Source organism: Mesoplodon mirus, assembly GCF_964341445.2.
Source record: "Mesoplodon mirus genome assembly, chromosome: 4".
In the NCBI taxonomy this organism is placed as follows: domain Eukaryota; kingdom Metazoa; phylum Chordata; class Mammalia; order Artiodactyla; family Ziphiidae; genus Mesoplodon; species Mesoplodon mirus.
In genome coordinates this window covers 19,162,338-19,179,801 of record NC_138979.1, presented here as the reverse complement: position 1 = coordinate 19,179,801, position 17,464 = coordinate 19,162,338, and the positions used below count along the sequence as shown (strand labels likewise).

The 17,464-nt window shown below is 38.5% G+C and overlaps 1 protein-coding gene and 1 long non-coding RNA gene across 2 annotated transcripts in view; one reads left to right on the top strand and one right to left on the bottom strand.

Moving 5' to 3' along the window:
- The window catches only part of LOC309802048, a 42,213-nt gene extending 26,399 nt beyond the window's left edge, over positions 1 to 15,814 (top strand). Inside the window, exon 3 of the long non-coding RNA XR_014293708.1 lies at positions 15,067 to 15,814. This is a non-coding gene — a long non-coding RNA (uncharacterized lncRNA). The remainder of the gene's footprint in view (positions 1 to 15,066) is intronic.
- The window catches only part of YME1L1 (YME1 like 1 ATPase), a 34,740-nt gene that overhangs the window by 11,506 nt on the left and 5,770 nt on the right, over positions 1 to 17,464 (bottom strand). Inside the window, exons 3-9 of the mRNA XM_082617247.1 lie at positions 12,636 to 12,798; positions 12,021 to 12,119; positions 6,285 to 6,394; positions 4,784 to 4,934; positions 4,293 to 4,376; positions 2,878 to 2,960; positions 440 to 530 (exon numbers count right to left, since the gene is read on the bottom strand). Of these exons, the coding sequence (XP_082473373.1) occupies positions 440 to 530; positions 2,878 to 2,960; positions 4,293 to 4,376; positions 4,784 to 4,934; positions 6,285 to 6,394; positions 12,021 to 12,119; positions 12,636 to 12,798 (781 nt within the window). The remainder of the gene's footprint in view (positions 1 to 439; positions 531 to 2,877; positions 2,961 to 4,292; positions 4,377 to 4,783; positions 4,935 to 6,284; positions 6,395 to 12,020; positions 12,120 to 12,635; positions 12,799 to 17,464) is intronic.

Below are 17,464 nucleotides of genomic sequence, written 5' to 3'. Positions count from 1 at the left end.
TAAATTTCCTGATTTTAATAACTGTACTGAAGTGGTGTAAAGAGAATATCCATAATTCTTAGGAAACACACAATGAGTATTTAGGGGCAAAGGAGCACGACATCTATAATTTACTTGCAAATGGTTTAAAAAATACATGTTATGTAAAGAAAGGAATGAGCAAATAGAACAAAACGTTAAAAAAATTCTGAGTCTCATGAGTTAAAAGTATGGAGGGAGTTCTTTGTACTATTTATTGTTGCAATTTACTTAAAATTTGAAATTATAACAAAATTTTAAATTACCAAAAAAAAAGATTACAGAACAGTATGTTCAGAATGAGCACTTATTTGTAAAATAGCAATTAAGAATTAAACTTTGATCAGTCAAATTTGATAAAAGTTAAACTAGTGACATATTACATATTTTGTCAAGTTACGTGAAAGGGAAGATATCTTACCTTTCGGAAGTTTACCTCCAAGAACAGTAAATTTTTGTGGATTTTTCAAGAATTCAACAACTTCTTGTAATTCTTGTTTAGCTTCCTCCACCTAAAGTGATACAATTTACCAAATAATTATTATATTACCAAGATACCCTCTTTGAATATCATAAATTTAACTGCAGATTAAATTAACTTAGCTTCTTGTTTCAGTGAAAGTATACAAAAAGGCCCCTTTAGAAATACTCAGAGTTTTCTCCCGACCCTCGATGCCAGTTATATGAAGTCTCCTTATATATCCCAACAAAAACCCTTTTTAACTGCTTCCTTTGGTTAAAAAGAACTGTTATATTCAAAATTCTCGTTAAATGTGTCAGTGGCATTTAATATAAAGAGTCACCTAGTAAGTTTCAAATCCAAAACTTTTTTGGACCTGGTTATAAGCTTCAATGGCAAATTATGTGGTCTTACTATATATTAATGATAAGGGAGTCTGTGTTTAAGTTATAACATTAATTTGTGATTAGTTATGAGATCATTTTCATTACAAGGAACTACTACTAGATTATAAACGATTTAGTTCCTGACAGATGCCAAAGAACAGTGACAAAAATTAAGCTATAGTGTACTAATATTGTTTTATAAATGGCTGTGGTAAAAAAAATTTAAAAGATTTAATCTCCAAAATATAAAATATTGCAGAATTGAGATCTCTAGCAAAAATAAAGCCCCATCTGGCCAACAAAAATGGCAATCAGAATACTAGTTCAACTTTAAAACTCTGACGTAAGGTTAAGAAAGCTGCCTATCAGAAATGGTGAGCCATTTTACTACTCAGCATATAACCAGAAGTCACAAATGCAAATTCCTAGTGGCAAAACAGTATCAATCAATGAGTGCAGAAGGCCAGATGTAAAACAATAGTGGTGGCAATGTGCTGAACTGGAAAGCAACAGTCCCTTTAAAGACAACCACAACATGGCTCTGCCAAAGAATACAGGCCTAGCGCTCCAGGCTTCAATGTTCAAAAAACAAATGAACAAACAACCCAGAAATCTTTTTGTGGGTGAAACTTCAATTTAAAAATGTTGGCTACCAGTGTAAATTAAAAATGCCTCTGCAGGGCTTCCGTGGTGGCGCACTGGTTGAGAGTCCGCCTGCCAATGCAGGGGACACGGGTTCGTGCCCCGGTCCGGGAAGATCCCACATGCTGCGGAGCGGCTGGGCCCGTGAGCCATGGCTGCTGAGCCTGCGCTTCCGGAGCCTGTGCTCCTCAACGAGAGAGGCCACAACAGTGAGAGGCCCGCGTACCGCAAAAAAAAAAAAAAAAAAGCCTCTGCGTGTGTACTTTCACATATTTATTTATTTTAAATTACACTGGCGTAATAACACATTTGCAGCCAACCTGCAACCTCACATTACACAACTTTAAATAACTCTCAGTGAGAAAGCTCAAGTACATTGGGCAGTGTTAAAAGGAAAGTACCTGGGAAGGGGTGAACGTGAAACACATCTTTGGGCCGAAGTCCCACAAGACTTAGCACCACACACACAAACACCTCAGATGCCAATCCCAAATCTAGGTTGTCTCTCTGCTTCTACCAATTGGCTATAAATTGGAGGTTCCCACAACCCCTCCTTGTGTTTGATTAATTTGCTAGAGCAGCTCAGAGAACTCAGGAAACCAGTTTAGGTGCTAGACTACTGGTTTATTATGAAACCATATAACTCAGAACAGCCAGAAGGAAGAGACAGGTAGGGCAAGGGACATAGAAAGAGGCACAGGCCCCTCCACGTCCTCTCTGAAAACGCTACTCTCCTCACGCCTCCACGTGTTCACCAACTGAAAGCTCCCTGAACCCAGACCTGTTGGGATTTTTATGGGAGTTTCCTCACACAGACATGATCAATTATTAACTTCCTTTCCAGCCCCTCTCCCCTCTCTGGAGAACAGAGTGGAGGTGAAAGTTCTAAGACCCTAATCATGGCTGGGTCCTTCTGGTGACCGGCCCCCATCCAGGCGCCCACCCAGAGCCACCTCATTGGAACAAAAGACACTGCAGGAATTCCCTGGTGGTCCAGTGGTTAGGACTCCGAGTTTTCACTGCCGTGGGCCCGGGTTCAATCCCTGGTTGGGAAACTAAGATCTGGCAAGCTGCGTGCAGTGTGGCTCAGGTGGAAAAAAAAAAAGAACAAAGGACACTGCTATCACCCAGGAAATTATAAGGGACTCAGAAGCCCTGTGTCAGGAACCGGAGTCAAAGACCAAACAATAAAACAAAAGATGCTCCTGGTGCTCTTAGCACTTCGGAAATTACAACAAGGGTTTTAGGACCTCTGTGCCAGTAACATGGGGCAGAGACCAATATATATATTTTCTATTATTTCAACTTTTAGAATAATAAAATACAATTAAGATAATGTTTGAGGAGATCAAGGTAAACTTTTTAACTTACTCCTTTAACATGTTCAAAGGTAACATTTTTCATCTGCACAGGATCTACGGCAGAATCAAGCCCCGTTGTTGTCCGGAAGCGGACTAAAGGGACAAAAACAAATGTTTACGTATTTGATAGATTCATAAAATTCTAACTACCTTATTTTTCATATGCAAGAAAGCCCAGAAAAATTAAATATCTAAGTTCACATATATTTAATCAGTGTGAGGAGTAGATATTAGGTCTTCTGGATTTTGAGATGGTGTTCAAGGAATAAATGATTCATAATAAAATGACATCTTTGCCTTTCCAATTAAAACTAAGAATTTTCCTCTTCTTATATCAAATAATAAAAATTTAGGGCTTCCCTGGTGGCGCAGTGGTTGACAGTCCGCCTGCCGATGCAGGGGACGCGGGTTCGTGCCCCGGTCCGGGAAGATCCCACATGCCGCGGAGCGGCTGGGCCCGTGGGCCATGGCCGCTGGGCCTGCGCGTCCGGAGCCTGTGCTCCGCAGCGGGAGAGGCCACAGCAGTGAGAGGCCCGCGTACCGCAAAAACCAAAAAAAAAAAAAAAAAAAAACCCAAAAATTTAAACCAATGGTTCTCAAACTCCATTGTACATAATTAAGAAACACAAAGGAATAATCATCAGAGCTCATCCCACCCCTCCACCACCCTGCTGATATCACCTATCATCCCTATATTGTTTTTTTTTTTTTGAAAAAAAGGAGACAAGAGAAGGCAGATCTAGATATAAAAAGGCTATTCCTAGATGTTAAAACCTCATCTCACGTTTGATGCCACTAACAAGTTTTAAAATAACTGGGGCTACATGCAAGTTCTGGGAATGATTCCTTATACAGGTCAACCAATGTTCTTAATTGTAAATCAGTTTTTTTCTCTCAAGGTAATCCATCATCAAGAAAGGAGAAAACGGGGTAAAAACTGAATGATAGTTGAAAAAGCAATTGGAACCGCTTAAACCTGACATTATTACTTCATTTTAGACTTGCAAACTGAGAAAATCTGCGACTCTATTTAAAGTAATTTTCCATATAAGTTAATTTTTACAAAATTCAATTTATTATTGTCTTTGTCACTTTGTATTGCTATTATAAAATTCTTCTACATGTTTTTAAAATTTTACTGGATATGTATCATTTTCTAAAAACCTGGGGAACTAACCACTACCAGAAGTAGATCTAACACCTGCACTCTAACATAATCCTTGGAACTTTAATTTCAATGCAAAAAACAATCTTAAAGTGACCCAATCTGAGAAGTCTTGACTTAGGAATGAAAGACCTAGACCCTGGAACTATAAACTTTAATGTTTTCTTATCTCTAAGTCTTAGATAGACTAACTATGAAAAAGAAATGAGTATATAAAAGACAAAAAAAAAAAAAGTCAGATAAATATAAAGAGCCCCTACCAGATAAAAATGGGTTTTTTAAGAGTCCATAAATGCCAACTACCAGCAGAATAAAGACAATCAGGCGAGTTCTTCTTAGAGAATCTGGAGAAAAAAGAAAAAGCCTTAAATCAAATTATATCAATGAGAAATGACAGCTCAATGAAATGCAAATATTAGGTTACTGATGGTAATCACGTTTCACCACATGCAATATTGGAGCCTGGCATGTTTTGCATAATCTCCATGACTGCCTTTCAGCACCTGTTACCAACAACTTCACGAAGCCACTCATGCTTCTATCGCTGACTTTGGCTTCTCACTTCAGAAAGTGAAAAGTGCCAGCAGATATTCCCACTTCTACACCACAGCTTAAGATACAAATATAATGAAATATAACCAATAAAATGCTGGGAAACTGTTAGAAAAGTTATTATAATCACTTAAAGGCAGGACTATAACTTTCTTTCAGATATTCTTCCCTAAATATGGATGCTGTCAAATCAACTCACCATTGGTTTTTTGTGTCAGTGCTTGAGCTTTCAGAAAACCCTCTGCAAAACCAGTTTTAAATGCATCTTGGTGAGCTTCAGGTATGTTTTTGGTTTTCATGAGTTTGTCCAAACTCTCAATGTCTGATCCTCTGTCCCGCAAAAGAAACCCCTAAATACGCAAACAACACATCAGTATCAGCTGACCATACAGATAATACGCCCCCAAAATATAACCACCACTCACAAAAAAATTCATTAAAATTCTAGAATTAAAAATTTTTATTGTCAATGTGAAGAATTAAGACTCAACAATAAATAATCAATAGCTAGGAAACTAACACTGGACCTTATACTTGCAGCAATTAATATAGAGAAACTCTCTACATAAGACCACTAACTATACTGAGAACAGTTAACAGGTCACATGTTGACTTAGGGTTCTAATGGCTTAGAATAGGTCACATTCCTTTATTTCTGCTGGAGGAAAAACTTCATTCATTTATTAAATGTTTGCTGAGCACCTTTCATATACTTGGTCCTGTATAAGTTCTGAAGATGTGAAGATAAATAACCAATCATCTGAATGTTTTCAGTCTATTGGGCAGAGATACACAAATAACTAAGTTTTTGAAGTCATTTTCATACTATGTTAGAGGTACTAGGTATGGTGGTAAAACAATTGCTACCTAAGAAGTCAGTAAAGGCCTTACAGAGAATGGCACAGCTAAACCACGGCAACACAGAGCATGAATAATTTGATAGAGCCATGAAACAGCAGCCTTTAGTGTTCAAGAGCTATAAACAATCTTGTTTGACAGGACTTTAAAAAAACCAAGAGAGGAGGAGGGTAGGAGGAGAGGAGGGGGCACACTGAAAGATGAGAACACAAAAATGGTAGGCAGAATGCCAAATGATGAAATGCCACATGTACCATGGCAGAAGTCTGACAATAAAGCAGAGGAATACAACCATTACACTGATACATTTCAGACAGTCTGGTGGATGGCAGTCTGGAGGCTGGGCTAAAGGTAGCAAAACTAAAGGCAAGGAGACTAAATGAGTGTTTATGAGAGGAATCTAGGCAAGAAATAACTATGATCTATCTATGCAGTGGAACTGGGGGTGAAGACAGATTTAAGAAATAAATACTTAAGAGGCTGGATCAACAGGATTTTAGTGATTAATGGATGGGGGAGGTGAGAGAAGATGGACAGATCATTGCTGTCCAGCAGGTTTCTAGCTTGGGTGGATGCTACTTATCCAAGAATACATAAGCAGGTATAGATTGATAGGGGAAAAAAAACAACAGAGGAAGATGTCTAATAGGCTAATGGAAAGATAAGCTTGGCACCCAGGAGAGTTCTAGCTATACTGATTACACAGGATATTAATCGTTTATCCTAAGTGGAAAGATGGAAGAAAATCTATTAGTCAGCAACAGAAATCAGATATTGAAGGTTCTTTCTAATAACTTGAAAATTACTGCTTTTTCAAACAACAGCATAAAAGGTCTAATTACCTTCACGAATGATGGTGCTGTATGTTGTGTTTCTGCTAATCTTTCAGAAGTGGACTGCAGACGTCGTGTCCTTGATTTTAAAGTTTTAAAACCCCGAGACTGTATGAAAACTGAATCAAACAGTATCACATTTACTTCTCATTTTAAATTTTTATAAGGAAAGTGCGTTAAGAATCAAAACTCTGACGCTATTCCCGTACATCCTAGTTATTATCTATTTTTTAACTCAGTTCTTTGTTGTTGGTTTTTACATTTTAAAATTACCAAGAAAAGTAAAGTTGATTTACAGATTCAATCCATTTTAATGACTTTAGTGACAAGTGTGCTGAAGTGTTCCAGAAGTAACCAACTGAACAATTCCATGACTATACTTCTATGTATTAAAACATGCTCTTTCTATAAAAATAGTACATAACTTTTTGCAATTGTCTTCTTTCCCTTAACAATTTATCATGGGTATTTTTCAGAACAGATCAGACAGTGCATGCAGTTTAATGGCTGTTTACAGTTTTCCCATTTATCAGGGTACGGCAATTTACTCAACTACTTCCCTACTGTGGGCATTAGCTGTTTCCTAGTTTTTATTGCTAAAAATAATGCTGCAGTTAAAAATCTTGTACGTTATCTTTCATCACACACAGACGACATTCCTAAAAGTGACACTGTGAGACTTGAATTGTTTAACACTAAGAAACTGTCCTCCAAAAGGATGTTGTCAAGAATTTAGGGCCTCCCTGGTGGCGCAGTGGTTGAGAGTCCGCCTGCCGATGCAGGGGATACGGGTTCGTGCCCCGGTCTGGGAGGATCCCATATGCCGCGGAGCGGCTGGGCCCGTGAGCCATGGCCGCTGGGCCTGCGCATCCGGAGCCTGTGCTCCGCAACGGGAGAGGCCGCAACAGTGAGAGGCCCGCATACCGCAAAAAGAAAAAAAAAAAAAAAAAAAAGAATTTATACACCCACTAATGAATATGAGTGTCCTTTCCTCCATATCCTTTGCAGCACTGAATATAAATAAAAATCTTTTTAATTTGTACAAAATCTGATGGGCAGAAAGTAACATTTTGTTTCAATTTGCATTTCAGATTAGAAGTGAGGAAAATTTTTGAAAACATTTTTAATTTTTTTTTTTTTTTTTTTTTTTGCGGTACGCAGGCCTCTCACTGTTGTGGCCTCTCCCGTTGCGGAGCACAGGCTCTGGACACGCAGGCTCAGCAGCCATGGCTCACGGGCCTAGCCGCTCCACGGCATGTGGGATCTTCCCGGACCGGGGCATGAACCCGTGTCCCCTGCATCAGCAGGCGGACTCTCAACCACTGCGCCACCAGGAAAGCCCACATTTTAAATTTTTATTGATTATTTTTATTTCTTTAGTGAACTGAGCACTCATGACCTTTCATATTTTTCCATTTTCATTTGCAGAATATGGATGTTATATATACTTTTAGTCATGTATATTTCAAACATTTATTTTAATGTCTTTGTCTTTTAATTAAGTGATACAGTAATTTGTAAGGTTAATGAAGCCATGCCTTTTAATCTTTAGTGTTTTCTTCACTGTGCTTTGATTAAAGAGTCTCATCCTCACACTAAGATTTTAAAGGCAGTTTACTGACTTCATCTAATACTTCTACTTGTTTTCAGTTCTTTGGAACTTTTTAAAGGGGTAAGAAAATAATCTGATTCCCTTTTTATGCCCAAGTTTAAAATCAACTTCTTTATTTTCCTAACTAATGTTTCGAGTTTTGATTGGAGTTGCACTGAAAATCTGGGTGCAAATTGATAATGTTAGAACGCTAAGTTCTTCTGAAAAGGACTACAGTACTCTCTCACTTTATTTTACTCAGCTCTTATTTCCTTCAGTCAGGTTTCATATGCATACATATATACATCTGTGTGTGTATATATATATCATGTTGCATATTTCTTGTCAGGATACAAGATTTAATGGATTTTGAACGATCTGTAAATAAAGATCCTATTGCTAGGATATATAAAGATCCTATTGCTATCCTATTGCTAGGATAAAAAAAAAAAGCTATTGATTTTTATGCATTTATCTTCTATGGCACCAGAGCAGCCTTTCAGTTGATTTTACTGAATTTTCTGGTAAACAATCGTATCACCTAATTATAACTTTGCCCCTTTTAACTTATATAAAACTTCCTTTTCTTTTTAATCAGATATTTCAGGATCTCCAAATTAATGAAAACAGGATACTAGACATCCTGTTTCTCATATTAATGAGAACCTAACAGATACACTTCAGAAATTTTAAAAGTATCTATTCTACAAGTTTTTAGGAAGCATAATAATTAGGATATATCACATGCCTATTTTTTTTTTTTTTTTTTTTTTGCGGTATGTGGGCCTCTCACTGTTGTGGCCTCTCCCTCCGCGGAGCATAGGCTCCGGACGCACAGGCTCAGCGGCCATGGCCCACGGGCCCAGCCGCTCCGCAGCATGTGGGATCCTCCCAGACCGGAGGACGAACCCGTGTCCCCTGCATCGGCAGGCGGACTCTCGACCACTGCGCCACCAGGGAAGCCCTCACATGCCTTTTTATCATACACAAATAATAATCCTTTTCTTGTCTAATCAATTAACATGATAAATTAACATACTTCCTAATGTTAAATCATTCTTGTATTCCTGAATCATAATTTTTAGGATATTTTTATATGTGCCTTTTTAGACTTGACTTAGGATTTCTATATCTATATGAAGTGAAATTAATCTATTGTATTCTTTTTTGTACTAATATTTTAGTATCAGTAATCTTATGGAATAAACAAGGAAGCCTAGTCTATCTTTTTCTTTATTAAAAGCTTTAAGTAACAGGAAGACTCCTGACCTTGGAAAACAGAATACAGCCATAAAACCATCTGAGCCTAGTGCCTTTGGGGCAAAGAGATTATATTCGAAAGGTATTATCTTTCAAATATTATAGTTATTGTCTTATCTCTTCCTGGGTCAATTCTGCTAATAATTTATAACTCAAATAATTATGTTTCAACATATTTTTATTTACAATATAAAATTATATATATTACAATTTAAAAATCTTCATTATCTGTGACAGTTCCCACTTTTCACTTCTAACACTGTATTTTCTCATTTCTTTCTTTCTTTTTTTTTTTTTTGCTGTACGCAAGCCTCTCACTGCTGTGGCCTCTCCCGTTGTGGAGCACAGGCTCCAGACGCGCAGGCTCAGCGGCCCTGGCTCACGGGCCCAGCCGCTCCGCGGCATGTGGGATATTCCCGGACTGGGGCACGAACCCATGTCCCCTGCATCGGCAGGCGGACTCTCAACCACTGCACCACCAGGGAAGCCCTTCTCATCATTTCTTAATCAGACTGTTTGTTCTATTTTCTTTTCAAATTAAATTTATTCTTTTTTTTTTTTTTTTTTTTTTTTGCAGTATGTGGGCCTCTCACTGTTGTGGCCTCTCCCATTGCGGAGCACAGGCTCCGGATGCGCAGGCTCAGCGGCCATGGCTCACGGGCCCAGCAGCTCCGTGGCATGTGGGATCTTCCCAGACCGGGGCACGAACCCGTGTCCCCTGCATCGGCAGGCGGACTCTCAACCACTGCGCCACCAGGGAAGCCCTAAATTTATTCTTGATTTAATTAAGTAAAACCATTTCTTGCCATTATATTCATTTAATTTAATGTGTCTTATCCATATTAATTTCTCACGTTCTTTTAAAGAAATTCTAAAAATAAATATTTAATCAATTTATTTCCCATCTTCCTTATTTCCTAAAATTCATACAATGCCTTCAGCTTCAGTTTGTCTTCAACCCAAAGATTTAGATATGCAGATTTTCATTGTGGTTCAGGAATAATTGTCTATAATTTGTTTTCAATTCCATTCAGCCACAAGACACTTAGAAAAGTATCTTTAAAAATTTCTGGGACTTCCTTGGTGGCGCAGCGGTTGGGAATCCGCCTGCCAATGCAGGGGACACGGGTTCGAGCCCTGGTCGGGGAAGATCCCACATGCCGCAGAGCAACTAAGCCCACAAGCCACAGCTGCTGAATCCGTGTGCCACAACTACTGAAGCCCGAAACAAGAGAAGCCACTGCAGTGAGAAGCCTGTGAACCACAGCGGGGAGCAGCCCCTGCTTACCGCAACTAGAGAAAGCCTGCGCGTAGCAACAAAATCCCAACAAAGAAGACCAAACACAGCCAAAAATAAATAAATAAATTTATTTAAAAAAAAAAAAAAATTTCCACAGGGCTTCCCTGGTGGCGCAGTGGTTGAGAGTCCGCCTGCCAATGCAGGGGACACGGGTTCGTGCCCCGGTCCAGGAAGATCCCACATGCTGCGGAGCGGCTGGGCCCGTGAGCCAGGGCCGCTGAGCCTGCGCGTCCGGAGCCTGTGCTCCGCAACGGGAGAGGCCACAACAGTGAGAGGTCCGTGTACCGCAAAAAAAAAGAGAGAAAAAAAATTCCACATATTTAGGAATGTTTTTTAGGCATCTTTTCTATTATTTGACTTCAGTTTTATCATATGATCAGAGAATCTGACCTTTGAGTTATAACTTTTTGAAAATTTATTAAGATATTTTTTATACCCTAATACGTGCTCAGTTTTTTTCTTCCTTGAATATTTAAAAATGAGTGTATCATCCTTCTTAAGTATTCTTCTGTCTTCTACATTAACCATTTCTTCAAAGAACTACAAAAGAGATTTCTTTGCCCAGCCTGGTGCCTCTCCTTCATGCTGTAGATTTTCCTTAAATGTGGAGATTCTTGCAAACCATTTGTATTTGTAAAGAAGAACACGATGATCAGTACTAACTGCAGCCAGGTGTCCTCAAAACTATCAAAGTGGTAAATATATTTAGACTACAAAACATGGACTTATGGTAAATGAGCAGGTACCTTTAGTGTATGATTCAAGTCCAAAGTAACCTGGTTACTATCTTGTTTCTCTCTTTGGCATCAACCCTCAAACCAGGAGTCCCCTTTCAACATACACACACGGACAGGTTATTACAAATGTGTTCTTTTGTCTAAAAGTTGCAAGCCAGATCTGTTCTGTGACTGGCCCACTTTTCGCAATCTTTCAACTGTTTCACTAAATCAGCTACCCCAGAGCTCACTATTATTGACTTAGAACTTGGGGATTTTTCCTAAGTTTTACTGGAATTAGCACTACACACCTCTTTCATGTCACTCTACTATAAGCGTCATGAGGGTTGATAACATATGTCTTTTTCAGTTACATAACTATCACTCTCGCCTAACACCTATCAGTAGCGCCTGATATTAAATAAATATGAATGAATACATATTGGATTTTGATATCAATGGGGTTTCATCTACTTTACAAGTTCCAGAAAGTCATCAAATTTCTGGTCCATTTACAAAACCCCTCTGCTGCTGCCCTGACTTTTTTCTCTTTTTTATCTTTTTTTGTCATTGCAATGGGATTTTGAAAATGAGAGAAGTAAACAAATGTGCTTAATTGTTTTGGAGCAGGTATAGGTGAGCTCCCTAGAGTTTCCTTTACTGTGGCACTTGTCACTCACATTCAAAATCTAGTTATATTTCCCAGGTTAAAAATTACACAGATATACCCAAACTAGTTGATTCCAAATATTCTCCAAGTTCTACTGTGAGCTACAAATGAATGTTTCTAATCATTAATATCATTGAAAAAGACAAATCTGAATAGATTAAATAAATCTATTATTTTTTTCAAAATAAGTACAACGGTTGCTTCATACCTGGCCAGTACTGAAGATCTGAACAAATTCTTTTAAGAGTTCTTGAATGTTGTCTGTACAAGCAAGAGGAACGTAAAGTACTAAATATATCTAAGCAACCTGGAGGGAAATTGTAAAAAGTAAATTTTCTAACAGTCAAACAAACAAAAAAGTCATGAAATACAACAAATAATTTTACCGAATATTAGAAAAACCAAAATGAGTTTTGCTTTTCATTTGCCCATGTATGACTCTGCTTTTTGTATTTTTATCTAAAAGCATTGCAAATTTAATCACATTTCTTCATCATATTATTGTCTATCACTTGTCCTTTGGATTATCTTTTTTTATATGATATACAAATATAGCTGCCAATGAAATTAAATTCAAACCAAGAGGTAAAAATATGTATGTCTAGCTAAAGTCTTTTAGCTAAGAGCACAGAGAAACAAAAAATTGCTATTTCCTAGAGACAATTTCAAAACTCTAATCAAAAAAAAAAAAACAAAAACAACTCTAATCAACAATGTAATGAAACACTGGAAACCAGAGGTGTATTAATAAGTGGTATCAATTAAATTATCAATAGTACTGGAATGGCTTACCTTCATTGGGACACAAAATATATTAACTTACCATATTTATTTTCAAAGAAGGACTGTGCAGATACATGAGATGTATGCCAGTGGGAAGAAACGTTTTTGTCCTTACAAATTCCAGGAAGTAGACTGTCTACCAGTTGATCAATTTGTCCAATTTTTAATTCAGATAATCCAAGGTCCCTTAAGTTAAGTACAGGCTGTAAAAGATTAATTCAACCAAGTAAGCATTATTATTTTTTAATTTTTATTTTTTTACTGACACGTAGTTGATTTACAATGTTTCAGGTATACAACAGTGATTCAGTTATATATACATATACTTATATATGTACAAATATATGTATTCTTTTTCAGATTATTTTCCATTACAAGTTATTACAAGATATTGAATACAGTTCCCTGTGCTATACAGTAGGTCCTTGCTGTTTATCTCAAGTAAGCATTATTTTTTTTTTTTTTTTTCTTTTTGCGGTATGCGGGCCTCTCACTGTTGTGGCCTCTCCCGTTGCGGAGCACAGGCTCCGGATGCGCAGGCCCAGCGGCCATGGCTCACGGGCCCAGCCGCTCCGCGGCATATGGGATCCTCCCAGACCGGGGCACGAACCCGTATCCCCTGCATCGGCAGGCGGACTCTCAACCACTGCGCCACCAGGGAGGCCCTCAAGTAAGCATTATTATCAAGCTATTTAACTTGAAGAGTACTTATCAATTGAAACAATGTGAATTTTTTTTTTTTTTTTTTTTTTTTTTTTTTTTTTTTTGCGGTACGCGGGCCTCTCACTGTTGTGGCCTCTCCCGTTGCAGAGCACAGGCTCCGGACGCGCAGGCCCAGCGGCCATGGCTCACGGGCCCAGCCACTCCACAGCACGTGGGATCTTCCTGGACCGGGGCACAAACCCGTGTCCCCTGCATCAGCAGGCGGACTCTCAACCACAGCGCCACCAGGGAAGCCCACAACGTGAATTTTTAAAGTCTAACAAATGTACTGATTCCCCGTTTCTTTCAAATATTTAAAAAATAAATTTGTATGAATATTTTTCTAGTTCTAGTTTTACTGAGGTCAGTCATGTGAGGTTTGACACAGGTTAAAAAAAATCATATTCCCAATAGTATCACCAGTCTATGGAGCTTTAAAACTTCCTCCAGTCCCTAATGACCATAAACAAAAGCCCATCCAATAAAGAATTGCTGAGATTCTTATTTGAACAGAAAGGTTCTGTTAAGTTAGCCATATCTAACTTCTAATAAGGAGGGAAATTAAACAAAGTAGAAGATGTGTGAAAACCAGTCAAGAAAATACACTCACCTTAAAACAGTTCTAAAATAATTAGAAGTAGGATGGGGTGAGCTATTTTCTTGTCCAAATGAGCTGACAGGGAGACCCTAAGGACAGGCCCCAAACAGCTAAAACTTCAAGTAAGAAGAGCAAAAATAAACAGACCAAGCATCAACTTTTTATGACTGATGTAGTCAGATCCCCAGATTACATAGCTCTGGATTGATGTTCAGGAGTTTGTCAAATATTAGCTTTGTGACAAGTCATTCATATTCTTAGAATCCTTTTCCTCATTAGGAAAATGACTATAAAATATATCCTGCCTATTTCTCAACAAGATAATATGGATCAATGGAAGAGATGACGCCTTGCTCATCTACATATCCTAGGATATACAGTAAGATAAAGGCAGGATGAAATAAAATACTTAAAAGGTGCTTTTTTTTGCCGTATGCGGGCCTCTCACTGCTGTGGCCTCTCCCGTTGCGGAGCACAGGCTCCAGACGCGCAGGCTCAGCGGCCATGGCTCACGGGCCCAGCCGCTCCGCGGCATGTGGGATCTTCCCGGACTGGGGCATGAACCCGTGTCCCCTGCATCGGCAGGCGGACTCTCAACCACTGCGCCACCAGGGAAGCCCTTAAAAGGTGCTTTTTAAGGTAATAAAAACTGTAGACTATAAAGCACATTATTATAATGGAATCAGAAGGACTACAATGTTCAAGAGCTGCAAAGATATTTTATCTTTTAAAATGGGGAAACCAAAAAGTCTATTTATAATACAAAGGGAAATGCAGATTTTTAACTAAGACAGAAAATTATGCCCCTTACATATTGAGTATCAAGTCCGAGGAACATAAAGAGAAATAAGGTACATATGAATATGATAATTATCATACAATAAGGTAACTGCTATTACAGAGATATTTTTTAAAAAGTCATAAGAGAACACAACAACTAATTTCCTAAGTGATAAGGCTTCACTGAAGTAACACTTAATTCACAAATGATGGGGGCAGAAACCTTGGGGAAGAGGGCAAACAAAAAGTCATCAAAGGGCTTGGAATGTCTGAGATGCAGTAAAAAGTTTAGTGACTGAAGAAAGCACTAGAAAGATGGGCTATGGCCATATTGTGAAGAGCCTTGTTTGAATTTAATTCTATAGCTAATATCATTAGTTTTGTTTTATAGGAAGAAAATAGAAGACAAAGATGATAAGCTGGAGAACAGAAGGCTGATGTAACGAGAAAAATGGTATGAACCCAAACTGAGCCCTGACTAAGAAGGATGCAAATACCAAGTCACAGACAACAGACATTTGAAGAAACCAGTAAAGTATAGGGATTGTGAGGGAGAAGGGTTCTGGATGGATGTGCTGGTTATTGATTTGTTGTCTCTTAGCTCCTCTTCATCCTTTTTTTTGGCTCCATGTTCATGGATCTGGGCTCTTTAAATATTTTTCCTTTGTTGGCTAGAACATTAAGCTGTCAGTAGAGGGCACTGGAGAGACATTGTAGGAGGAGTTTCTGCTCCGGGTTCAGGCTATTGTGTTCACTCAGCGGGCTCCTGTGTGCAACATAACACCCATGGTTTCTCCAGGAGTGGTTCCTGCCACTCGTGCAGCTTCTCCAAAGCCTGGCTCCTACAGTGCACAGTTGCCAGCAGTACCCAGCAGCTTTTCCAGTAACACACGTCCCCATGAACAGCTTCTCCTGGTACCCGAGGGGGCAGATTTCCATCAGGTTCAGCTGGCACTGCACCAGTGACTCCTGTGCCATTCAGTGAGCCAAGGCCATGCCCTCTCCAACAACCTCAGAACCTCAGCCCAGGGGTGGAGAACTCTTCCTGGGAAGCTCTCAGTCCTGGGAGGATTAGCTGCTTCTTGAATCTGCAAGTCCTATATATTTGAATTTTCTTTACTTATTACTAGCCAATCCCTAGTTATTCTAATCCCCTGTTAGGCCAGGGTTTTTAAAATATTAAACTAAAAAATTATATATATTTTTTATATTAAACATTCACTGTTCAAATGACTATGTGGTCTCTCTCTCTTGGTTGGACCCAGACTGATGAAGAGGGGCTAAAACCACTCTAAGATCAAATACACTGGAATCTGGGGAAGCAGCTCAGTTTTAGACATCTTAATTTCAAGGTCCTTGGAGCCTATCCCGAGGGGTATTTTAATAAGCCACCAGATAATTACTTTAAAACTTTAGAGATACTTCAGAGTTGGAGATAGATTTGGGAGTTATCAGCGTATAAATATATATAGACATTAAGATATATAATCTGTGAGACTATGCAAAATGAAAATTAGATTACAGATAAATGTACACACATTATGTAAAAGGCTGGCAATAAAAAAGCCCAGCAAAACAGAAAGAGAAAAAAAAACCCCATCAATGTAGTATCACTCAATTTATGAAGTATTTTGAAAGCAGTGGATGTTCAGCAAGGTCAAATGCTAAGGAAAAGATGAAAAAGATGTGGATTTTTTAAAAGGCCTGTACTTACTGCTAAGGAAGTCAACAAAATATACCAAAACAAGTGTATAAAATGGTAAAAGTAGTAGCCAAACTACAATGGGATGTAGTATGAATAAAAGTTTAGCAAGAATAGATATTAAGTTCAGAGTACTACTTTTTCAAGAAGTCTGAAAGCAACAGGAAAAGAAGGCAGTAGCTTGAAGGAAGTTGAAAGTTTTTTGCTTGCGCTGTGAAGTGGGTGCTTGGATGAGCAAGACTTGATGAAAGCAATGTAACCTCAGAGCAAAGGAAGTGCGAGTAGAGATGAGGGAGGGTGCTTAAGAAGAATGAAAATGTTTGTGAAGCAATAACAAACAGTCATCAATGATAAACCATAAGAATAATGAAGGTAAATCAGAGGATAAGACACCAATTCTGTATCTGAGACCATTAGTCTTAAGCTCAACATTGGCTTCTAGAGTTTAGCTACTTTTCAAGCCCCCAAAATGTACTTCACTACTGACCTAGCCATTTCACTTGATGAAATAGTCAAACATTTAGCACCACGGAGAGTACAAATGGTGTTGTTTAGAGCAGCAAAAAATCGGAAACAATATCCAACAACAGAACATCATAAAATGAACACTCTGAAAGTCATTAAAAATAAAGAAAATGTATGGAATAAAAAGTTCTTAAGACTATTAAAATGATCAAGCAAAATCTAAATCAGCATATACAGTATGATCCAACTATTATAAAATATAAAAGTACAAGTGAGAAAAAGAGAAGCAGGATCATAGGTTAATTTAATTTCTTCTACCTATATAATATTTTCCAAAATTTCTAAAATGAACATAATACTGCTGCATGTAGCAATTCTGATACATACAGTCTTATCATTAGCAAAGCTCTTGGGCTGTAAATTGGAAGAAGGGTGTCACAACAGAATACAAGAATGGATTGCCTATAGACAGAGGCAATAGGAATTTGGCAGATAATATAAAAGGAAAACATAGGGGCTTCCCTGGTGGCGCAGTGGTTACGAATCCGCCTGCCAGTGCAGGGGACATGGGTTCGTACCCTGGTCCGGGAAGATTCCACATGCCGCGGAGCAACTAAGCCCG